At 53.7% G+C, this 17,797-nt stretch overlaps 1 protein-coding gene across 1 annotated transcript in view; it reads left to right on the top strand.

Annotated features, from left to right (window-relative positions):
• The window catches only part of EBF4 (EBF family member 4), a gene marked incomplete at its 5' end in the record, with an annotated part of 54,126 nt that extends 38,419 nt beyond the window's left edge, over positions 1-15,707 (top strand). The window contains 11 exons of the mRNA XM_079943759.1: positions 6,315-6,396; positions 7,180-7,297; positions 7,397-7,530; positions 7,623-7,749; positions 9,291-9,379; positions 9,504-9,569; positions 9,667-9,844; positions 9,939-10,127; positions 13,236-13,433; positions 14,686-14,761; positions 15,000-15,707. Coding sequence (XP_079799885.1) covers positions 6,315-6,396; positions 7,180-7,297; positions 7,397-7,530; positions 7,623-7,749; positions 9,291-9,379; positions 9,504-9,569; positions 9,667-9,844; positions 9,939-10,127; positions 13,236-13,433; positions 14,686-14,756 — 1,252 coding nt within the window. The 3' untranslated portion in view covers positions 14,757-14,761; positions 15,000-15,707. The remainder of the gene's footprint in view (positions 1-6,314; positions 6,397-7,179; positions 7,298-7,396; positions 7,531-7,622; positions 7,750-9,290; positions 9,380-9,503; positions 9,570-9,666; positions 9,845-9,938; positions 10,128-13,235; positions 13,434-14,685; positions 14,762-14,999) is intronic.
• Positions 15,708-17,797: the final 2,090 nt, after the last annotated feature.

The following is a 17,797-nucleotide window of genomic DNA, read 5'->3' on the forward strand; positions in this document are numbered from 1 at the left end:
TGGAGATGGGGATTCTTGTGAAAGTGATTTATTGGAGGAGAGCTCTAGGGAGAAAAGGAGTGAGGGAAGCAGGAGCGGGCAGGAGAAGCAGCTTAGCAAGGAGACAGTCTCAGCTGGAGTCTAGCTTCAGCCTGATCCTTTGGGGAGTTTGAGTATGAATAGTACTAAGAGTTGGTCCTCCTTGTGATGCCGGTCTTTCTTTGGTTGTGGGCTGCTGGTGAGGAGCATATGCTTCTGGCTGAGGATAATTCTCGAGTAGTGGGGGCAGCTGTGAGCCATTTATTTATTTATGCATTTATTTAGCCACACCACGCGGCCTGCAGGATCTTGGTTCCCCCCGACCAGGGATTGAAACCAGGCCCCCCCAGTGAAAGGGCAGAGTGCTAACCACTGGACAGCCAGGGAATTCCCCAGCTGTGAGCCCTTTAATAGCCAACACTCACAGGAGCTGCGAGTGGGGGAACCCAGGCAGGCACCAACTCACCATGATACCTGAGCACAGCCTTCCAAAGAGCAGCTCCATCCCACTCTGCTCTCCACCCCCTGAGAACCCAGAGTTTAACAGTGGACTCACGTCAATCATCTCCACATTTTCCTTATGTATTGAGTGTCTCTTGAGTAAAGCACTGTGCGAGGGGAGCTTTCCTTGTGCAATGGTGTCACACCTGAGAAGTTATGTGCAAGTCACATGTTTGCACTTGAGTCATATTCAATCCAGCATTTGCTTCTTTGGTATGGAATATTCCATTGACAAGGAAAGTCCATTTTAATTTCATCCTGAGTTGTGTTTACGGGGAGGAATAAAAAGCATTTATAGGAATGATTAGGAAGGCTAGACTAAGTTCAGGATGTGGCAAGGTAGGTGTGTGGGTGAACTGCTCTTATCTTTCACTTATATCATAGGCATCAGAGTCGTGATGCATACCTTCCGCCTTTTACATGCTTTATTAGCTGGATGACCACTGTTCAGAGCTCTTCATCTGGTCTTTTATTTATTGAACTTTTTATTATACAGAATGTTGAACATATAGGCAGAATAGAATAATGAACCACATCTGTCCCTCACTGAATTTCAACAATGATCAACTCTTGACTCATGTTAAAGTCCTGATCTTTAATCCTGAAAATCTTCTCAGACTGAGAGCAGCTGTCACAATAGCCAAAGGCCCCAACTAGGACCTGAGTCTCTCCTTTGCACCCCTGATGAATTTGTAGCCTCGAGGAAATCCCCATGAAATGGTTAATCTGGTCCCTGCACAGCCTGCCTCTCACGGCTGATTTTGAAGGAAGGCTTGCTGCACTGTCCTGCATTGGCAGCCTCGTGGCTGGGGCAGGGTTGGACTCGAAAACCCCACTTACAGGGACTTTTCCATGACTCTTGTCAGTATCAGTGGTTCATAAAGTCCCGAGTTCGTATCCTGACTTTGGCATCTACTGTGACTTTGTAGCTTAGCCTTGCTGATCCTTGGTTTTCTCATCAGTAGAGTGGGAATGATTGCAGACCTACACCACACCACCTCGGGATTATGAGAGGATTAAATAAGATAATGCAAGTGGTAGGCTCAGCAGAGTTCCAGGCACTTGCTAAGTGCTCAATAGATTAGACTTGGATCACTTAAAAAATTTTTTTTGCATAGTTTTGCATTTTATTTGTAGTTCATGCTTATATTTATGGTGGTTTCTTCTAGTAATTCTAATGGCAGCTTCTAGCACTTGACCTTTCTATGAGGCCCAGATGAGGAGTCTGTGCCCCCAGAGAACCTTAAGGCCACAATAGAGATGGCACTGGGCACAGGTCATTGCCCCAACCCAGGGGGCATCCTAAAATGCTCACCCTCAGGTCAGCCAACCCTGTGGGCTGTGGCCCATCACAGCCAGGGAAAAGGGGCTTCCCCAGGCTCTCTTCCAGCCCCTAGGTGGTGGGAGGGGATATGCTCAAAAACACTGGCACTAGGGCTCATCCAGGTTTGGGGGGTGGGGGGGTGCTTCCCTGGTGAAAAGCAGGATTTTACAGGCCCTCAACAAAGTGCACATCCCTTCCTGCCTTAGGTCCCTGTAGGGTGTCCTCCTACAGCTCCCTTTCCCACTGGGTTACCTGACCCTCTCCACTTCCCAGCCTCCACATCTATCCTCTGCACAGACATGGCTTGAAGGATCTGCTGTCCCTCCTTCCTTTTCCCGACACCATTCTCATCCTTCCCGGACTGCTCTGGGTTCTCCTCCACCCCCCAAGGTGGAACAAAGTGTCACCCTGTGGTGCCAGCCTGTGGAGAAGTGTCCTGGACTGTCCTCACGTTATTCCCACCCTGGCCTTCCAGCTTCCGGGGGTGTGGATGGTGTGTCTGTCTCCCAGTGGTGGGGAAAGAAGGGCCCAGAGCCCCCTTTCCAAGGCTGAGGATAGCCAGGCACTGTTGGGAGGAGTGAGAGGTCTGGGCACTGCTTCCGGGCACTCCTAGACCTGAATGGAAATCCCCCAACTCCAGGCCATGTGCTGCAGAATTTCAAGACTAACCTTGGAAGACAGGACCCTTTGGGTGCTACTCACCCTTTTTAAAGCATAATATTCAAAATGTTAGAAGTATGATTCTCATACAAATTATTACTGAGCGTGTGTTGAGGTTTTCTGTAACTTATTAATGAAGGAACCAGCAGAATGACAAAGCTGGTTCAAAGAAGGCTAAGAGAAACTGATATAGACAGTTGAGGAAAGAGTTGAGAAGAGAGAGAAGGAGGGAGGGAGGGAGAGAAAACAGGATATGTGAAAGATACTTGAATAAGATTGCCAAGTTAGACACAAAGCTAGTTAATGTCCATAGGACAATAAAATTGTAAGCTTTAGGGCTCATTTCTCTACCAAACAGAAGTTATTTATTTCTCCCAACAAAAATCATTTGCACCTTATCAGTTTTCTGCAAATTAGCACCTAACTTTATAAGTCTGGCCCCAATTAGTAGCAAATATTAGTCAAAGTTTTTTCTCCTAGAGAATCAGCTAACTCTTAGGTGGCTTTGTCAGCGTAATACTCTGGAACAGTAACGTCCAATATAAATATGATGTAAGCCATTATACATTTGTCATTTAAAATTTTCTAGTAGCCACATTTTAAAAAACAAAATGAAACTGGTAAAATTAATTGTGATCATATATTTTATTTAACCCAAGATATCCAAAATATTATTTCAGCATGTAATCAACACCAAAAAATTATAAAGAGATATTTTTACATTCCTTTATAAAGAGATATTTTTACATTCCTTTTTTCCTAAGTGTTTGAAATTCAGTATGTATTTTATACTTACAGCAATTCAGACTAACCAAATATCAAGTGCTCAGTGCCACTCGGGGCTGGTGGCTGCCATATTGGATAGTGCAGCTGTAAAGCAGTGGTTCTCAAACCTCAGGGTGCATCGGAATTACCTGGAGGGCTTATGAAAACACAGATGGCTGAGTCTCACCCCAGGAGTTTCTGATTCAGTGGTCTGCAGTGGGGCCTGAGATTCTGCATTTCCAGCAAGTTCCCAGGTGATGCTGCTGCTGCTGGTCTGGACACCACACTTTGAAAACCACTGTTCCAGAATGACTTTGAAAGGACTCACTGTCATCTTTTTGCCTTATTTTCAAGTTGTAGGTGATTTTGCTTAACAACCCTGAGACTGGTGGTAGGGCTGCAGGCTGTCTGCAGTGTTAGCATCGGCTTGGCCTGTGACTGGGTGGGTGCCGGCTGGTCACAGCCTCACCGACTACCATCTGGTGGTGGGTGAGATTTCAGCCACCCTTCTTCCACCACTGATGGCATTGACTGTGTGCAGCTCTGAGCTAGAGGCTCAGGGAGAAAGAAAAAGAGGACTGACCGTCAGTATCCCCCACAGAAGGCCCAGGCCTTGTGTGGCTGCTTTTTACTCAACACCACTCTGCAGATAATGCCAACGAGGCTCAGAAACTGAAATGTCCCAGGACAGGCCTGCATAGATGGAGGTACCGGCAGGGCCCTGAGGTTCTCAGGGAGGGGTGGTCTCCAAAGCCTAGAAGGGCCAGAAGAGGTTGGCCAGACAGGGAGTGAGGATGGGTGTGGACCCAAAGGACAGATGCAACCTGTACTGGGAAGGGAGGGGGTAGGAGACCTGCCAGGCAAGGGCTGCAGGAGGGGATGACAAGGGGGACCCTCCAGGGGGAGCCCGGATCCTGCAGGAAACAGCAGCCTGAGGCTTTGGGAGGCTGAAATGAAGACAGGATCGGAAGGGACCTCAGCAAGCATCAATTGCTACTCTCCTGGTTCATGAATAAGGAAGGATCCCAGAGGTGTGAAAGGATTTACCCCAGGCCACACAGTGAGGCAGTGCCTGGAAAGCCCTCATCTCCAGCCACATCCCAGGGTTCTGCAGGTTTGGGAGTGGGGTTGGGTACAGAGGGCACGTGTGTGGTGTCTACACGAGTGTGCACTTTTGGGGGTCACATGAGGTGTCTGCGCCTCCAAATGCTCTGCGGGGGTGCATAGAAGGTCTACACTACATGAAAGTATTCTTTGGGTGGTGTCCACTATGGATGAAAATGCGTGCCGATGTAATGTCTCTATGGAAAGGGAACTAAAAACGGTTCCCAGAAGGGTGCCCATTGTGTGGGGGAATATGACAGGGGCTGAGGGGGTCACAGGCAGAGTGCAAGGGGAGATGCATCTCCAGGAAAGTGACTGCTGCCAGCTCCCAATGAGGGACGGCCCCCTTGGGACACCTCTGTCCAGGAGTGGTGCCCACCCCTCCCAGAACTTGGGGACCTCCTCTTTGGGGACTAAGCTTTCAGAGCTTGTAATAAATCTGATTTCATGTTCGTAGAGTTTGGAGGCAACTCTGATGAGTTAAATGGATATACATATCTGGAGTTCAAGACCAGGGGGCTGATAAACAGGCAGCTGCTGGAGGAGCTCATAGAGCGGCCCAGGAAGCTGTGCCATGTGCCAGGACCCCCACAGACTTTAGCCCAGTACACTACAGCTTTGCAAAGGGCATCTTCCCGGGTACTCACAGAGTCCTGTAGGGGTGAAGGCAGATTACTGATAGTATCCTGAGTTCATGAAGAGTACAAATCCAGAGTATTATCCATGGTTACCTCACGGCGGGGTGGCAGGGCCAAGGCCTCACCATCCGCATCAACTGCCCGGAAGGACTGGAGGATCAAGTTCTCATGTGTTTGTCTAAAAAGCAGTCACATCGCTGCATATACTGTGCTTTTTTCTAATTACCGTATGTGAAAAAGGAGGTATTCACCGTGTATCTGTACGGTGTGTCTGACAGGTATACCATGTGTGTATGATGGCTACACGCTCTGTGTGGTTAGGTTTTTGCTATGTGTATAAGGGATATAGAATGTGTATGAGGGAGATCTGTTTGCGGGGGATGTGCCGGGGCAGGGAGTCTATTGTGTGTGAGAGGGATTTGTTGTAGGGGGAACCTCTACATACAGTACATTATATTTTACCGTAATGATGGTACAATATTTGTAATGACTATATTCTGGGTAATGATATACAACATAAAAATGGTGCACTAATGCATACACTCATATTCTTTCTGTGCATATACTATGTAGGATGGGCACACACTGTGCATGATGGTATAGAGTCTGTGTGATTAGCATACCACATGTGTGTGATGAGTCCAACCTGATGTGGAGTACATATTGTGTACGCCTCTGTGAAGGTATACCCTGAGTGTGGTAGGTCTCCATTATGTGTGATGGGTGTATCTTGTGAGTAGTAGTATATAAGGCATATACAGTGTGGATATAATGGGTAAACTGTTGTAAGTAAACATCTTGGCTGATAGGTATACTCTGGGGGAAGGATACCCTATGTGATATGGATGCCCTCTGTGTGTGATGGGCATATACTATGACAAACATACATGGTGTGGGTTAAGTTTACAGGTAAGTGGGAGTACCTGCTACATATGGTGTATATAATAATTCATGAGTACTAGGTATATATAGTATATATAATGGATGTATTCTCTAGGATGAATGTACTGTGTATAGATGTGATGAGTATATACTTTGTGAGATAATTAAGCACTGTGTGATCTGTACACTGTGGAGGTGGGGGATTTTCTGTATAGGGAAGTTGTCGTTGGGACAGGTCTACTGAATGTGTCACATGTACCCTGTGTGTATGCAGCTTAGGATGGGAATATGGGGTATGTGCCTCGTGTGAGCAGGCAGAGGGGAAGTTACCCTGCTGGGAGAGGGCGTGGCAGGAAGCAGTTGGATCTTGATCTGTTTCTAGAACCCCCAGACCCTTGAGCCCACCGACCACACTGTTTCAGGTTCTTCCTCAAGTTCTTCCTCAAATGCAACCAGAACTGCCTAAAGAACGCGGGGAATCCCCGAGACATGCGCCGCTTCCAGGTGGGTCTGAGGAGAGAGTTCTCCCCTGCAAACCTGCCCTATCCTGATGGGGCGGCCAGGGAGGCTGTGGCCCTGCCACCCTGAGAAAGGCCCCAGGGACAGACCCCTGCACAGACCAGTGCTTTGGAGCCTGGTGCTTGCTGGGGGTGGGGCAGCTCTGTCTCAACTTAAGCTGGCTGCCAAGGGAGGCTTCATTAGAGTCCCACTTAAGGAGATGCTAATTGTGACATTTTTACATGATTAACAACCCAGCTAATTTGCATAGCGTGAAGCAGAGAGCAGCTGCCCTTAGCACATCCCCAACCTGCACACCCCGCCCAGTGAAGGGTAGGGGGGAGAAGGAGGTAGCCCCAATTTCCTCCCAAGAGCGGGGGCTCCTGCTGATGGGCTCTCAGGCCAATGCTCCCCCTCCATCAAAACACTCACTCCCACTTGCCTAAGACCCATTCCTGCCTTGGAGCGCTAGGGATACAGCCTGTGGTACATGTGGGTGCAAAAACAGTAGCCACTCTGCCCAAGGAGTCAGAGATTTTTCTTCAGGGCTTTTGATTTTTCTAGCTCCTGGAGATCGGTTCCCCTGGGCAGCCAGAGATTGTGCATTTGAGGGTGTCACCTAACCCAGTTGGTCCCCCTCCCACCAACTCAGCTCCAGAGGGGCTGAAGCTCTTCCCCATGCCAGTGACCCTGAACTACAGTATCCAGCCACCGGCCTCAAGTTGCCAGTGCCCCCCAGCAGTCCCTTACTGGAAGCCCCAGCCAGGCTGGCCTTGGCTCTCCCCACAGGTGGTGGTGTCCACAACGGTGAGCGTGGATGGACACGTGCTGGCCGTGTCCGACAACATGTTTGTGCACAACAACTCCAAGCATGGCCGCAGGGCGCGCCGCCTGGACCCCTCCGAAGGTCAGGACCCCCAGGCCAGCCCCGGCTGCCGCGGGCCCAGCCAGCCCCAGTCCCCACCTTGGCATGGGCCCCTGACCTGGCTCCTCTCCTGCCTCCCAGCTGCCACCCCCTGCATCAAGGCCATCAGTCCTGGGGAGGGCTGGACCACGGGCGGCGCCACCGTCATTGTCATCGGCGACAACTTCTTCGACGGGTTGCAGGTCGTGTTTGGGAACGTGCTCGTGTGGAGTGAGGTGGGCCGCTCCCGCCGGTCTCCCTCCCAGCCTGGGGCTGGACCCTGCCCTCGCCGGGTCAGAACCCGCAGGCCTCCCCTCTCCCCTCGCAGCTCATCACGCCCCACGCCATACGGGTGCAGACGCCCCCACGGCACATCCCTGGGGTGGTGGAGGTGACCCTGTCCTACAAGTCCAAGCAATTTTGCAAGGGAGCCCCCGGCCGCTTTGTCTACACAGGTAAGGAGTCAGGGGGGTGAAGGGAGGCCCAGGGTTTTGGGATGGAGCCCCACGCCGCACACACCAGCCTTGGTGTAGGAGTCAGCGAATAGCCAGGCCCCCTAAGCCCCTGCTGGCACTCACCCCACATCCCAGGACACCTCCTCTCTGGAACTTCTTTCCCTGTGCTTCTGTTTCCTTCCCTGGCCTCCACGTCCTCAGACGCCCTGCCCGGACATTCTCTCTGCCTCCGGCATTCTCCAGAGCAACTCCCCCCACCCCCTTCACCTTCTGCACTCCCCAGTGTCTAGAACATCTCCACAGGGAGATTTATTTCAAAGATGCCCCCAAATAGCTTGCTGCTCCCCAAATCTTCCCGGTTCTCTTGGTTCCCCCAAGCCACCGCAGGCTTCACGTTGCATGCACACGAACACACATACACACACACCTTGCATGAAGCCAGGGCGAGAAGTTAACACAAGACAGGAGTGTAAGCTACTCCTGAAGATGTGGCTTCATCCCCCTTCCCAGGTCTATCTGACCACTGGCCTGTATCCTCTCCACCTCCACAATCTGGCACTTTTCCCCATTCCCCCACCCCACCTAACAGACATTCACCAAGCCCTTCAAGGGGCACTGGACACTCAGTAGTGACCCTACTTACTGTTGGGGAGCTCCAGTATAAGAGTGAGGGGGGAACACAGGGAACACAGCATGAGGTGGGTAGAGTTACACAATAGAGGAGCTAGTGGTTGTCAGAGAAAACCTCCAGGCACGAGTGTGGACTAAACTGCTAAGCTGGAACCTGAGGGGTGAATAAGGAGGTAGAGATGAGGAGGAAAAGGCATCCCCGGAGAAGGAATGGCAAGTACGAAGACCGGTGAAGGAGTGCCTTACGTTTTAGGGGAAACTAAAGGAAATTCACTAAACCTAGAGTTGGAGGCGGAGAAGGTAGGTAGGGCTTTGAGGCTGGTAAGATAGGTCGGGGCCAGGCTACAGGAGGAGGTGAGGAGGAGGAGGAGGGCTTCGGGAGCCAGGTCAGGAGGCTGCAGCGTCCTCCCCAGAGCCCTGGGTGTGGGGCAGCCCACTCCTGGGACACAGGCATACCCGTAACGGTCAGGTGCCGCTGAGAGGCCACCAGAGCTGTGATACATGAAGACTGTTGGTTATTTTTTTTTCTTTTTTTATAATAAATAATTCACTCCTGATAAGACCAAATGCAGACAAAACTTTCCAGTCCTGCCCCTAGGAATACTGAAGCTAATATATATACAGTTGCCTTTTTTCTAATCACAAATGGGATCGTATAGTGCATGTGTGTTAATGCCAAGCAGCTGGCACAGGGCCTGGCTCAGTAAACATTTGTTGAATGAATGAGCAAGAAAGGAACTGAGGAAACTTCCCGAGCCTCGCTGACCCGAGTGCCCGGAGTTTTCCGAGAGGCTTGGGCTGGCCTTGGAGGAGGTCTGCAGCAAGGCTCCCGGACTGGTTGCTGGCGGGCTTGGCCCTGCTCTGGGGCCGTGCCTGGAGGGGCGTCCTCCAAACACCGCCCCTCTCCCCAGCCCTGAATGAGCCTACCATTGACTACGGATTCCAGAGGCTACAGAAAGTCATTCCCAGACACCCCGGAGACCCCGAGAGGCTGCCCAAGGTACTCAGAGGAGCGGGGCGGGGAGAAGGGTGTCCGGTGGCCGAGGGGAGAAGAGGCGGCTCCCGGCCCCTCTGCCGCCCCCGGGGCCGCCCCTCCGTCCGGCTGTTTTCCTCTTTGCCCCCAGGAAGTGCTGCTGAAGCGGGCGGCCGACTTGGCGGAGGCCCTGTACGGAGTGCCCGGCGGCAACCAGGTATGGCGCCTCCGCCCGCCTCCCCGCGCCGGGCCCGGGGCTGCCCGCTTCCCGGTGCCCGCGGCTGCCCCGGCCGTGCCCGCTCTTGTCTTCGCAGGAGCTCCTCCTGAAGCGCGCAGCAGACGTGGCCGAGGCTCTGTACAGCGCCCCCCGCGCGCCCGCGCCGCTCGGGCCCCTGGCCCCCAGCCACCCGCACCCCGCCGTCGTGGGCATCAACGCCTTCAGCAGCCCGCTGGCCATTGCCGTCGGGGACGCCACGCCAGGGCCGGAGCCGGGTGCGTCCCGCCGCCCTCGCCCTCCCAGCCGCCGGCGCAGCTCGGACTGCCCCTTCCCTGCCGGCGCGCGCCCCTGACGGCCGCTCTCCCGCAGGCTACGCGCGCAGCTGCGGCAGTGCGTCCCCCCGCGGGTTCGCGCCCAGCCCGGGCTCGCAGCAGAGTGGCTACGGCGGCGGCCTCGGAGCTGGCCTCGGCGGCTACGGGGCGCCGGGCGTGGCCGGCCTCGGTGTTCCCGCGTCCCCCAGCTTCCTCAATGGCTCCACGGCCACATCGCCCTTCGCCAGTGAGTGTCCCCTGCCTCCCGGGGAGTGGGGGAGGGACCAGGCCCCGGGGAGCAGAATGGGGCTCAGCCCAGCTCCATCCTAGCCTATGAGGGGTGGGGGGAGCTCCTGTCACCTGTCGCATGAGCACCGACCCTGGCCTTGCCCTCAGAGGCAAGGGCAGCCCTCTCTGTGTTCGACCTCTCTCTCTGTGCCTTTGGAGACCCAGCCCTCAACCCCGGCGCCGGGGCACTTCTTGCACTTTTAGTTCTCTTTGCTGACAGCAGTTGTGCACATCGCTTCTAGCCTTCCCCTCCTACTGAAACGAGCTTTAACACGGGGACATCCTGCTTAGACCTAGTGGACCGCCAACCTTTCCAATCTTATGCCAGGACTTCAGGAGGAGGGCTGGTGCCCCCTGCCGGAAGCCCAAGGGAACTCAGGGCCCAAGAAAAGTAGGTTTCCACCTGGCCCCACGCCCCCCAGGAGAGGCAGGGGCCTGAGGAGGAAAGACGTGGCTCCCAGCAATCTGGTTGGGCAGAGCCAGAATTCTGTGTAGTCAGACACCTGGACTCACAGTTTGTCCAAATCAGGAGCTGTCTGACATTCAGTTTCCTCTCTGTAAAACCAGATCGGTACCACCTGTTGCCTAGGGTTGTTCTCAGACCTGAATGTGCCACTGTGCATAAAGGGCCCAGACGCAGTTCAGAAAGAGTGTGTGAATTTACATCCCAGCACTGGCTGTGGGCATTAACCGTCTTCTGTCTGGCTTCTTGGGGTGGGCAGCTCAGAGCTGGGTGGATGGGCGACAGGGCGTTTATGCTTTTACCATGCACTGCCCTCGAGTCCCTCCTTCCAACAGCAAATTCCAGAACAGCCTGTCTGCAGGTTCTTATAGCTTAGCTATTCAGCAGACATGTTTTTAAAGCACCCAGCTTGGGGGATAGCTCCACCCCTGCGCACCTACAAGGAGCCTTCCCCATCAATTGTAAGAGAGATTGCACCTTGAGTCCTGGGAGACGCTGTTGTGCCAGAGGAATGGGGAAGGCTGGCCAAGAAGGCTTTTCCTGCCATTCCTTCCCCTGTCCCCTGTCATATGTTTGCTATTGCTGAAGACCAACATATCTGGCACCTGCCTAGCCTTCCTTCCCATGGCCTACATCCTGAGTACTGCTCTTTTTGGCTGTGGGTTTGAGTCTGGCTCTCTACCTCTGGCCTGGGCTCAGTGTTTGGGACCAGAAGCCCCATGTTGCTGGTGTCCACACAGACCATGACCCTCCGGTGTCCCCACCAAGACTCCCGTCTCCCCTTTGCTCAGGGCAGGCTCCACTGCTCCTACTTCCCTTCAGTTCTGGACAGTATTCTTACCACCTCTCTCAGGGTGCCCCCCAGGTCGAAGCTGGTGGAGTTTGGAACACCAGCCCCCCTTCTCTGCCGCACACACAGTGCAGTCAGTCAGCAGTGGAGGAACACACTGCCCCAGTGGGCAAAAGTCAGCCACCCGGGGTCTTCCCATTCAGCCAGGAGATCAAGAATTCTACAGCTGCTTAAGCCTCACTCCAGCATCAACTGGGGACACCCTGGGCTGGCCTAAGGGTCAGTCCCATCTGGTGGGATTGTCCTGTCCAGTCCCCATCCACTCCCCCTTGTGCACGACGCTTTGTGGTGAAGCTCCAGTGGGCATCATTCTCATTGAGTTTGCCAGGACGTGCCTGTAATGACCTCCGGAACTGTCCCTGCCAGAGGCTGTCTGCTCGGACCTCCCCTCTGTCTTCTGCTTCAGCCGCCAGCAGCCCTGGACTGAACCACATCTCCCAGTACTACCCAAGCTACAAAATGCGGCTGTGAGCTCTGGGCCTTGAGAGATACAGTACATTTTCTGGCATTTATTTCAAGCCCTCCACGGAGCTCCATGGGCCTCATGAGCTAGCAGTCAGCATTGTCTTAAAAGGAGACGGTGATCCATGGGGCCGAGTACATTTGGAACAGGGGCAGCTGTTGAAGGCATCACTGTTCCAAAGGGGGTGGGTGGGGGGGTGTTCTGATACCAAAAGCATCTTTCTCAGGCTGCTGGTTTCTTTCAGGAAACCCCCACCCTCATCCCATTGCCCGCTGCCTGGACAACACTCAAATCACAGACTTATTGGTCTTTAGAAGAGAGAGGCAGGGAATTGTGTTCAGATGAGGTTGTAGAAAGGGGAATCCAGAGATGGCCTGGGCAGGAGCCCCCAGGAGAGGAGGCTGCAAGAAAGGGGCAGGCAAAGGCTGTGTGCAGGAGGCTCCCTGGCTGTTCCCAGGAGAGCAAGCCACAGCCATGGGGGCTAGGGGGTTAGGGAACAGGAAGATCTGAGGATTTGGATCTCTGTACCTTTCTTTAAAATTGACCTGCTGGAAGAGGGAGATACAGGAGGCGTCCAGGACCAGGGCTGAATATGATGAGGACCTGCATTAAGCTGGAAGAGAACAAAGTGTCGGGGGTTGGGGGGAGTGTAATTGGTAAGGGGAACATATTTGTGGGGGGAGTAAGGGTTCTTGTGTGAGCTGTGATCCTGGACAGAGGGGCCTTATAACAAGAGCCTATGTGTACCCCCCAAACTTCGTCCCTGGCCACTTGCCCCAGCTCTGCTATGAACCCTGACCTTTGACTCTAACCTTGATGCCCCAGGGCCCGTCAGTGTTTCTTGGTGTCTCAGAACCCCAGTGGTTTTCAGCAGGAATCCTAACCTGTTCCATTTCTTGCTCATGCCTCATCTTTGCGGGCACCTCTCAGTATCTGGTTTTGTTGGATGTTCTGGTTTTGCTTTCGTTTTTTGGGTTTTGTTTGTTTGTTTTTAACCTCATCTGGCCCTATCATCTCCAATGCTAAGAAAGGGTCTCCAGAACCCCCAAAAGGGCAAATGCTAGCCCGCAACCCCAGAGGCTCCCAGCCTGCCTCCAGACTCTACCCTGTACTGGTCTCCCCAGGACCCTCACAGCCCCCAGTGTGGGCTGAGCCTGGCACCCAGGTCAGCAGCCCACACAGGGCATACTTCTCATGCCAGGGCAGCAACCGAGCTGCTCACTCTGGTGCTGTCTCCCTGTTGTGTCTCCCACCGCCTTCCCTGCTGCGCCTGCCCCTCCCCGCCCTGGAGTCATGCCCTCTAGCCCCCCGCTGGCCACTGCCTCCTCTATGTCCCTCCCGGCGGCTGCCCCCACCACCAGCGTCTTCTCCTTCTCGCCTGTCAACATGATCTCCGCTGTCAAACAGAGGAGTGCTTTCGCCCCCGTGCTGCGCCCACCCAGCTCCCCACCCCAGGCCTGCCCCAGAGCCCATGGAGAGGGGCTTCCAGGTGAGTGCTCCATGCTGCCTCGCTGGAACCTGGCAGAACAGCTGGGCCTGCGCAGCCCACTCCATCCACATCTCACAAGAGCTTCAAGCCAGGTGACCAGTTCTCCCTGGGGGTTGCAGAGGAGGGAGCTCCGCAGGGGTTCAAGGAGGTCCATCTGGACCCCACTTCCCTGGGCCTCATAGCTTGGGACGGTCTCACTCTGGACCATCAAGGAGACAAGAATACCAGTTGGAGAAGGTCTGGAAACCACTTCGAGGCCTCATCCAGTTGAGCCCAGAGTAAAGACCCAACATGCAGAGCTGGAAAAACCCCACCGTGGGCTGTGTACCTTTGACCTGTACCTCCCTATGTCCACTGGAGGATAGCATACACCACTGTGAGAGACCACGTCACTTGCTGGATGGAGGGGGACTGACCTTAGATAAGGTTTAGCCCAGCTTCTCCTTCCCCATTTTACAGATAGGGAATTGAGACCAGGTCACCCCTCCTGCAGCCCATTAGTGAAATGATTGTTATTTGCCATTTATCAATCTCCTCCAAGTCAACATCCAGCTTAAAGCCTGGGTTCTAACCAGTAGTGTATATAGCAAGTCAAAAAGAGTTGCATCCCTTAGAATAAGATGATTCTTGGGGTGGGCTTGTTAGGTGATGCTCTAGGATAACTCAAAGTGGAACGCAGTTGTATTTAGCCTTGTTTCCAAGTTTTGGATAATTTTTCTTAAACTAAGTGTGTCTGGATCTTAAAATGCAGGGAATAGGAAGGACAGAAGGCCACCAGTTTCTCCTGCAGCAAACCATGGGAAGGGGGTTAGAAAGAGGCAAGGGTGATGGAAGTGATGAATTTCATGGGGGTGTGGGAGGAAGACATGCTGCTACCGCTGCATTAGGTATCTGTACTCCTGGAGGCTGACCTCTTCCCTTTGCTGTCCTGATACATGGCCGTCTGCTTCCTCACCTTGAGACAGGCCCTCTGAAGGAGACAGGCTGGGAAGAAGAGCCCAGAGTCATGTCTCTCGATTGAAGAAACTAGGGGGTCAAGGGCTTGGGGCTGTAGCTCCTAAGAGGTCTGGGGGGCACACCTCACCTAACTGTCTGCAGTGCTGGGTCTAGGCTAGGACTGGGGGTGGCTGACTACCTTCAAGACTCTTGATAGTTCTGCCCTCAAAAAGTGCCATATGTCCTGCATGCTGCCCCCAGTCGAGAGGGACACAGGCTACACATGGCTTATGGCTCCCCTGCTTGGTTACTGCAGACCAGCCTTTTGAAGATTCTGACAAGTTCCACTCTCCAGCTCGGGGGCTTCAGGGCCTGGCGTACTCCTAATTATGGTAGGTCTCTGGCTGAGTCTTGCTTCCCTTCCTGACCTTGGATGGGCTCTCTCCAAAAGACTTTAGCAGGGATGGGGAGTTGGGGTCCATGTCTCCCTCTCCAGGGCCCATCTAGACAGCTGTCTGGGCCACATAGCCCAGCTCAGTGGCCCAGGCTGAACAAGAGGCGAGAAGTGGCTTCCTGTCCCCTTGCAGCCAGCCTTCCTACAGGACCTTCGTCTTTTCCTCTCCCCACCAGGTCTACAGGTGTTGTCCCCACTGAGCCCGGACTAGTGGTCCCTCCAGGATTCACGCCCATGCCCTGGATGGCAGCACAGACAGATGCAGGGCCAGGGCTGCAGGCAGACTTCAACCCACAGGCCTGAACAGGGAGAGGCCTTCCTCCCTGTGCTCAAGGGCCCCTCAGTCCCACAGGCTTCTCTCACCTCCCTTGAGGCTGGTTGGAAGCCCCAGCACTGTGCTGATGCTCTTGTTAGGAGAGCATCCCGTGGAGGTGCTGGATGCCCGACCTCACTTGCTGGGTCGGTTCCTCTGGAAGAGATGGACCTTTTGCAGACCAAGGGCATCTGGTGACAGGAGCATGGGATGGGGAGTATGATAAGGAGCTCAGGGAGAGGTGGCCTGGGGAGGTCCTGTTTGCGTCTGACCCATCTCAACCATCCCGGCGTCCCAACTACTCTCCAGGACAAGGGGTGGTGCCCAGCAGCCTCAGGAGGCCTGCCTAGGCTCCCATGGAGCTTCTGACAGCCACTTGATTCTGTGGCTGCCCCACTTCCTTTGAGTCCTGAGCACTCACGCTTGCCACATCATGAATCCCGGTGGGGGCTTTGGGCATGAAGGGTGCAGAAGAGGAGGTGCCAGGCCCCCTGGTTGTGGATCTCGCCCTCAGTGGATGTCTCATGGACTCTGGCCCCACACACAGATGACTCTGGCTGGCCCCATAGAACCATGGAACGAGTCCAGCTGCCCCTGGTCTCATACTCTGCTCTGCTGAGGTTGGAGAAAACAATAAACACAGGTGCAGGTGGCCACCCAGCCTCTCTTGTCTGCTTCCTTGGTGTGGGTCTGCTTTTCTCAGCAGCTCTGCAACTCTAAACCATGTCCCTGGGCAGCCTTCTTATACCTTGGACTTTTTCAACAGCATCAGAGTTCAACTGAGCAAGTATTCCCTGCCCCATATCTGCTCTTGGGTACTGAGTTGGGGGGTTTGGGGAGGGGTGGGAAGACCCAGGACACGGGCTCAGCCCTGAGAACTCTGGCTGGGAGCCCATTCTGGGCACTGAGGACTCAGTCCCGCAGCTGTCTGAGCAGGACCAAAGTTGGGGGTGTCAGAAGGACATTGCTGGGAACCAGAACAGAGCCAACTAAATACTACCCAGATGTACAGAGGCTCAGAAGTGAAATCCTTCTTGACTGGAGGCTGCTGGGTGGGGCAAATTTTGCCTCCTAGGATTGCATAATTAAGTGACACCCCAAACCTCCTCCCTCCTTCCCAGGCCTAGGCACTTTCCATCTCTCCTGTCTCAGAGTTTGGGAGGATGGGTGGTAGAAAGGCAAGATTCCCAGGCTCATCTACCCAACTTCTAGGATGAATCCCAGTTGTCCCCCTGAAACGTGTTCCCTAGACCCCAAAGGTCTAGCTTTCTGACACTGGAAGCCACTTTTTTGATGCACTGTCCAGAGATCCCAGGGTCCAACTCCAGGCCTCAAGCTTCCTTTTCTCTCCTCCCGACAGCAGTCCTTTGCTCTGACCTCTGGAAACCTGTCCTTCCCCAACCCATGAGCCCATGCCTTGCAGCCCTCTGGACAAATAATACTTGCCAAGGCAGATAGGCTGGCCCTGTCCTTTAGAGTCCTCCACTTTCCTCTCTTGTGTTCCTGCCAATACCTGGGATTCATCTCACCGGGGCCTGTGATGAGATAGCCTCCTACCTAAGAATCCTGCTTTATTCTCAGTGCTCGCCTGGCCTCCCCTCAGTTCCTGCCTTCAGCCTGTGTTGCAGAGCCCCAAAGCCTGCCAGCCATGCCCTGCTCCATTCAGGCTCCGAGCAGTTTCCACGGTCCAGGGCCCTCCCAGGTTGATAATCTGCTGAGCTCTAATCTGTACCAGATGCAGGTTATTACCGGTTCCTGGAATGGGTCAGGTGCCGTGGTTGGTATAAGTAAGATGTGATATTTGTCCTCGTAGATCTCACAACTGTCCTCAAGCCACCATTTGAGTCAACACTGCCCACTCCTGGGAATTCCCTGGTGGTCCAGTGGTTAGGACTCTGCACCTCCACTGCCAGGGGTTCCGGTTTAGGGAACTAAGATCCCGCAAGCAGCACAGTGTGGCAGGTTAGAGAGAGAGAGAGATAGGTAGATAGATAGATAAATACTGCCCACTCCCTCATCCACAGCAGGCAGAGCTAATCCCTATGATGTTTGCTCTGGACTGAATTGTGTCCTCTCAAAATTCATGCATGGAGCCCAAACCCCTCTGCCTTTGTGGCTATATTTGGAGACAGGGCCTTTAAGGAGGTGATTAAGGTTAAATAAAGCCATAAGAGTGGGGCCCTAATCTGACAGAACTGTGTCCTTGTATGAAGAGGAAGAGACTCCAGAGCTCTCTGTCCACTATGTGAGGACACAGGCAAGAAGGCAGCCACCTACAAGTCAGGAAGAGTCCTCACCAGGATTCAAATCAGCTTGCACCTTGATCTGGGACTTCTAGCTTCTGAAACTATGAGAAAATAAATTTCTTTGTTTAAGCTGCCTAGTCTATGGTATTTTATTATGGCAGCCCAGGCTGACTAACACGATGTTCTTCCCGCATGTCTTGGTTTTGGTTCCCCAAGAAGCAGAACCTGAGACAGGTTCCCTGCTGGAGAACTCTGGAAGACAGTGTAGAACATAACTCAGGGTTTTCCCACCCAAGGGGCAGAGGATCTGGGATATTGATCCTCCAGCCCTCATCTGTCACTGCCTGGGGGCTGCTCCCAGGAGATTAACTCTCTGACCCTTCTGGCCTGCCTGTCCCTCCTGCAGAGAAAAAGC

The sequence above is a fragment of the Stenella coeruleoalba genome (assembly GCF_951394435.1).
Source record: "Stenella coeruleoalba genome assembly, chromosome: 15".
Classification (NCBI taxonomy): domain Eukaryota; kingdom Metazoa; phylum Chordata; class Mammalia; order Artiodactyla; family Delphinidae; genus Stenella; species Stenella coeruleoalba.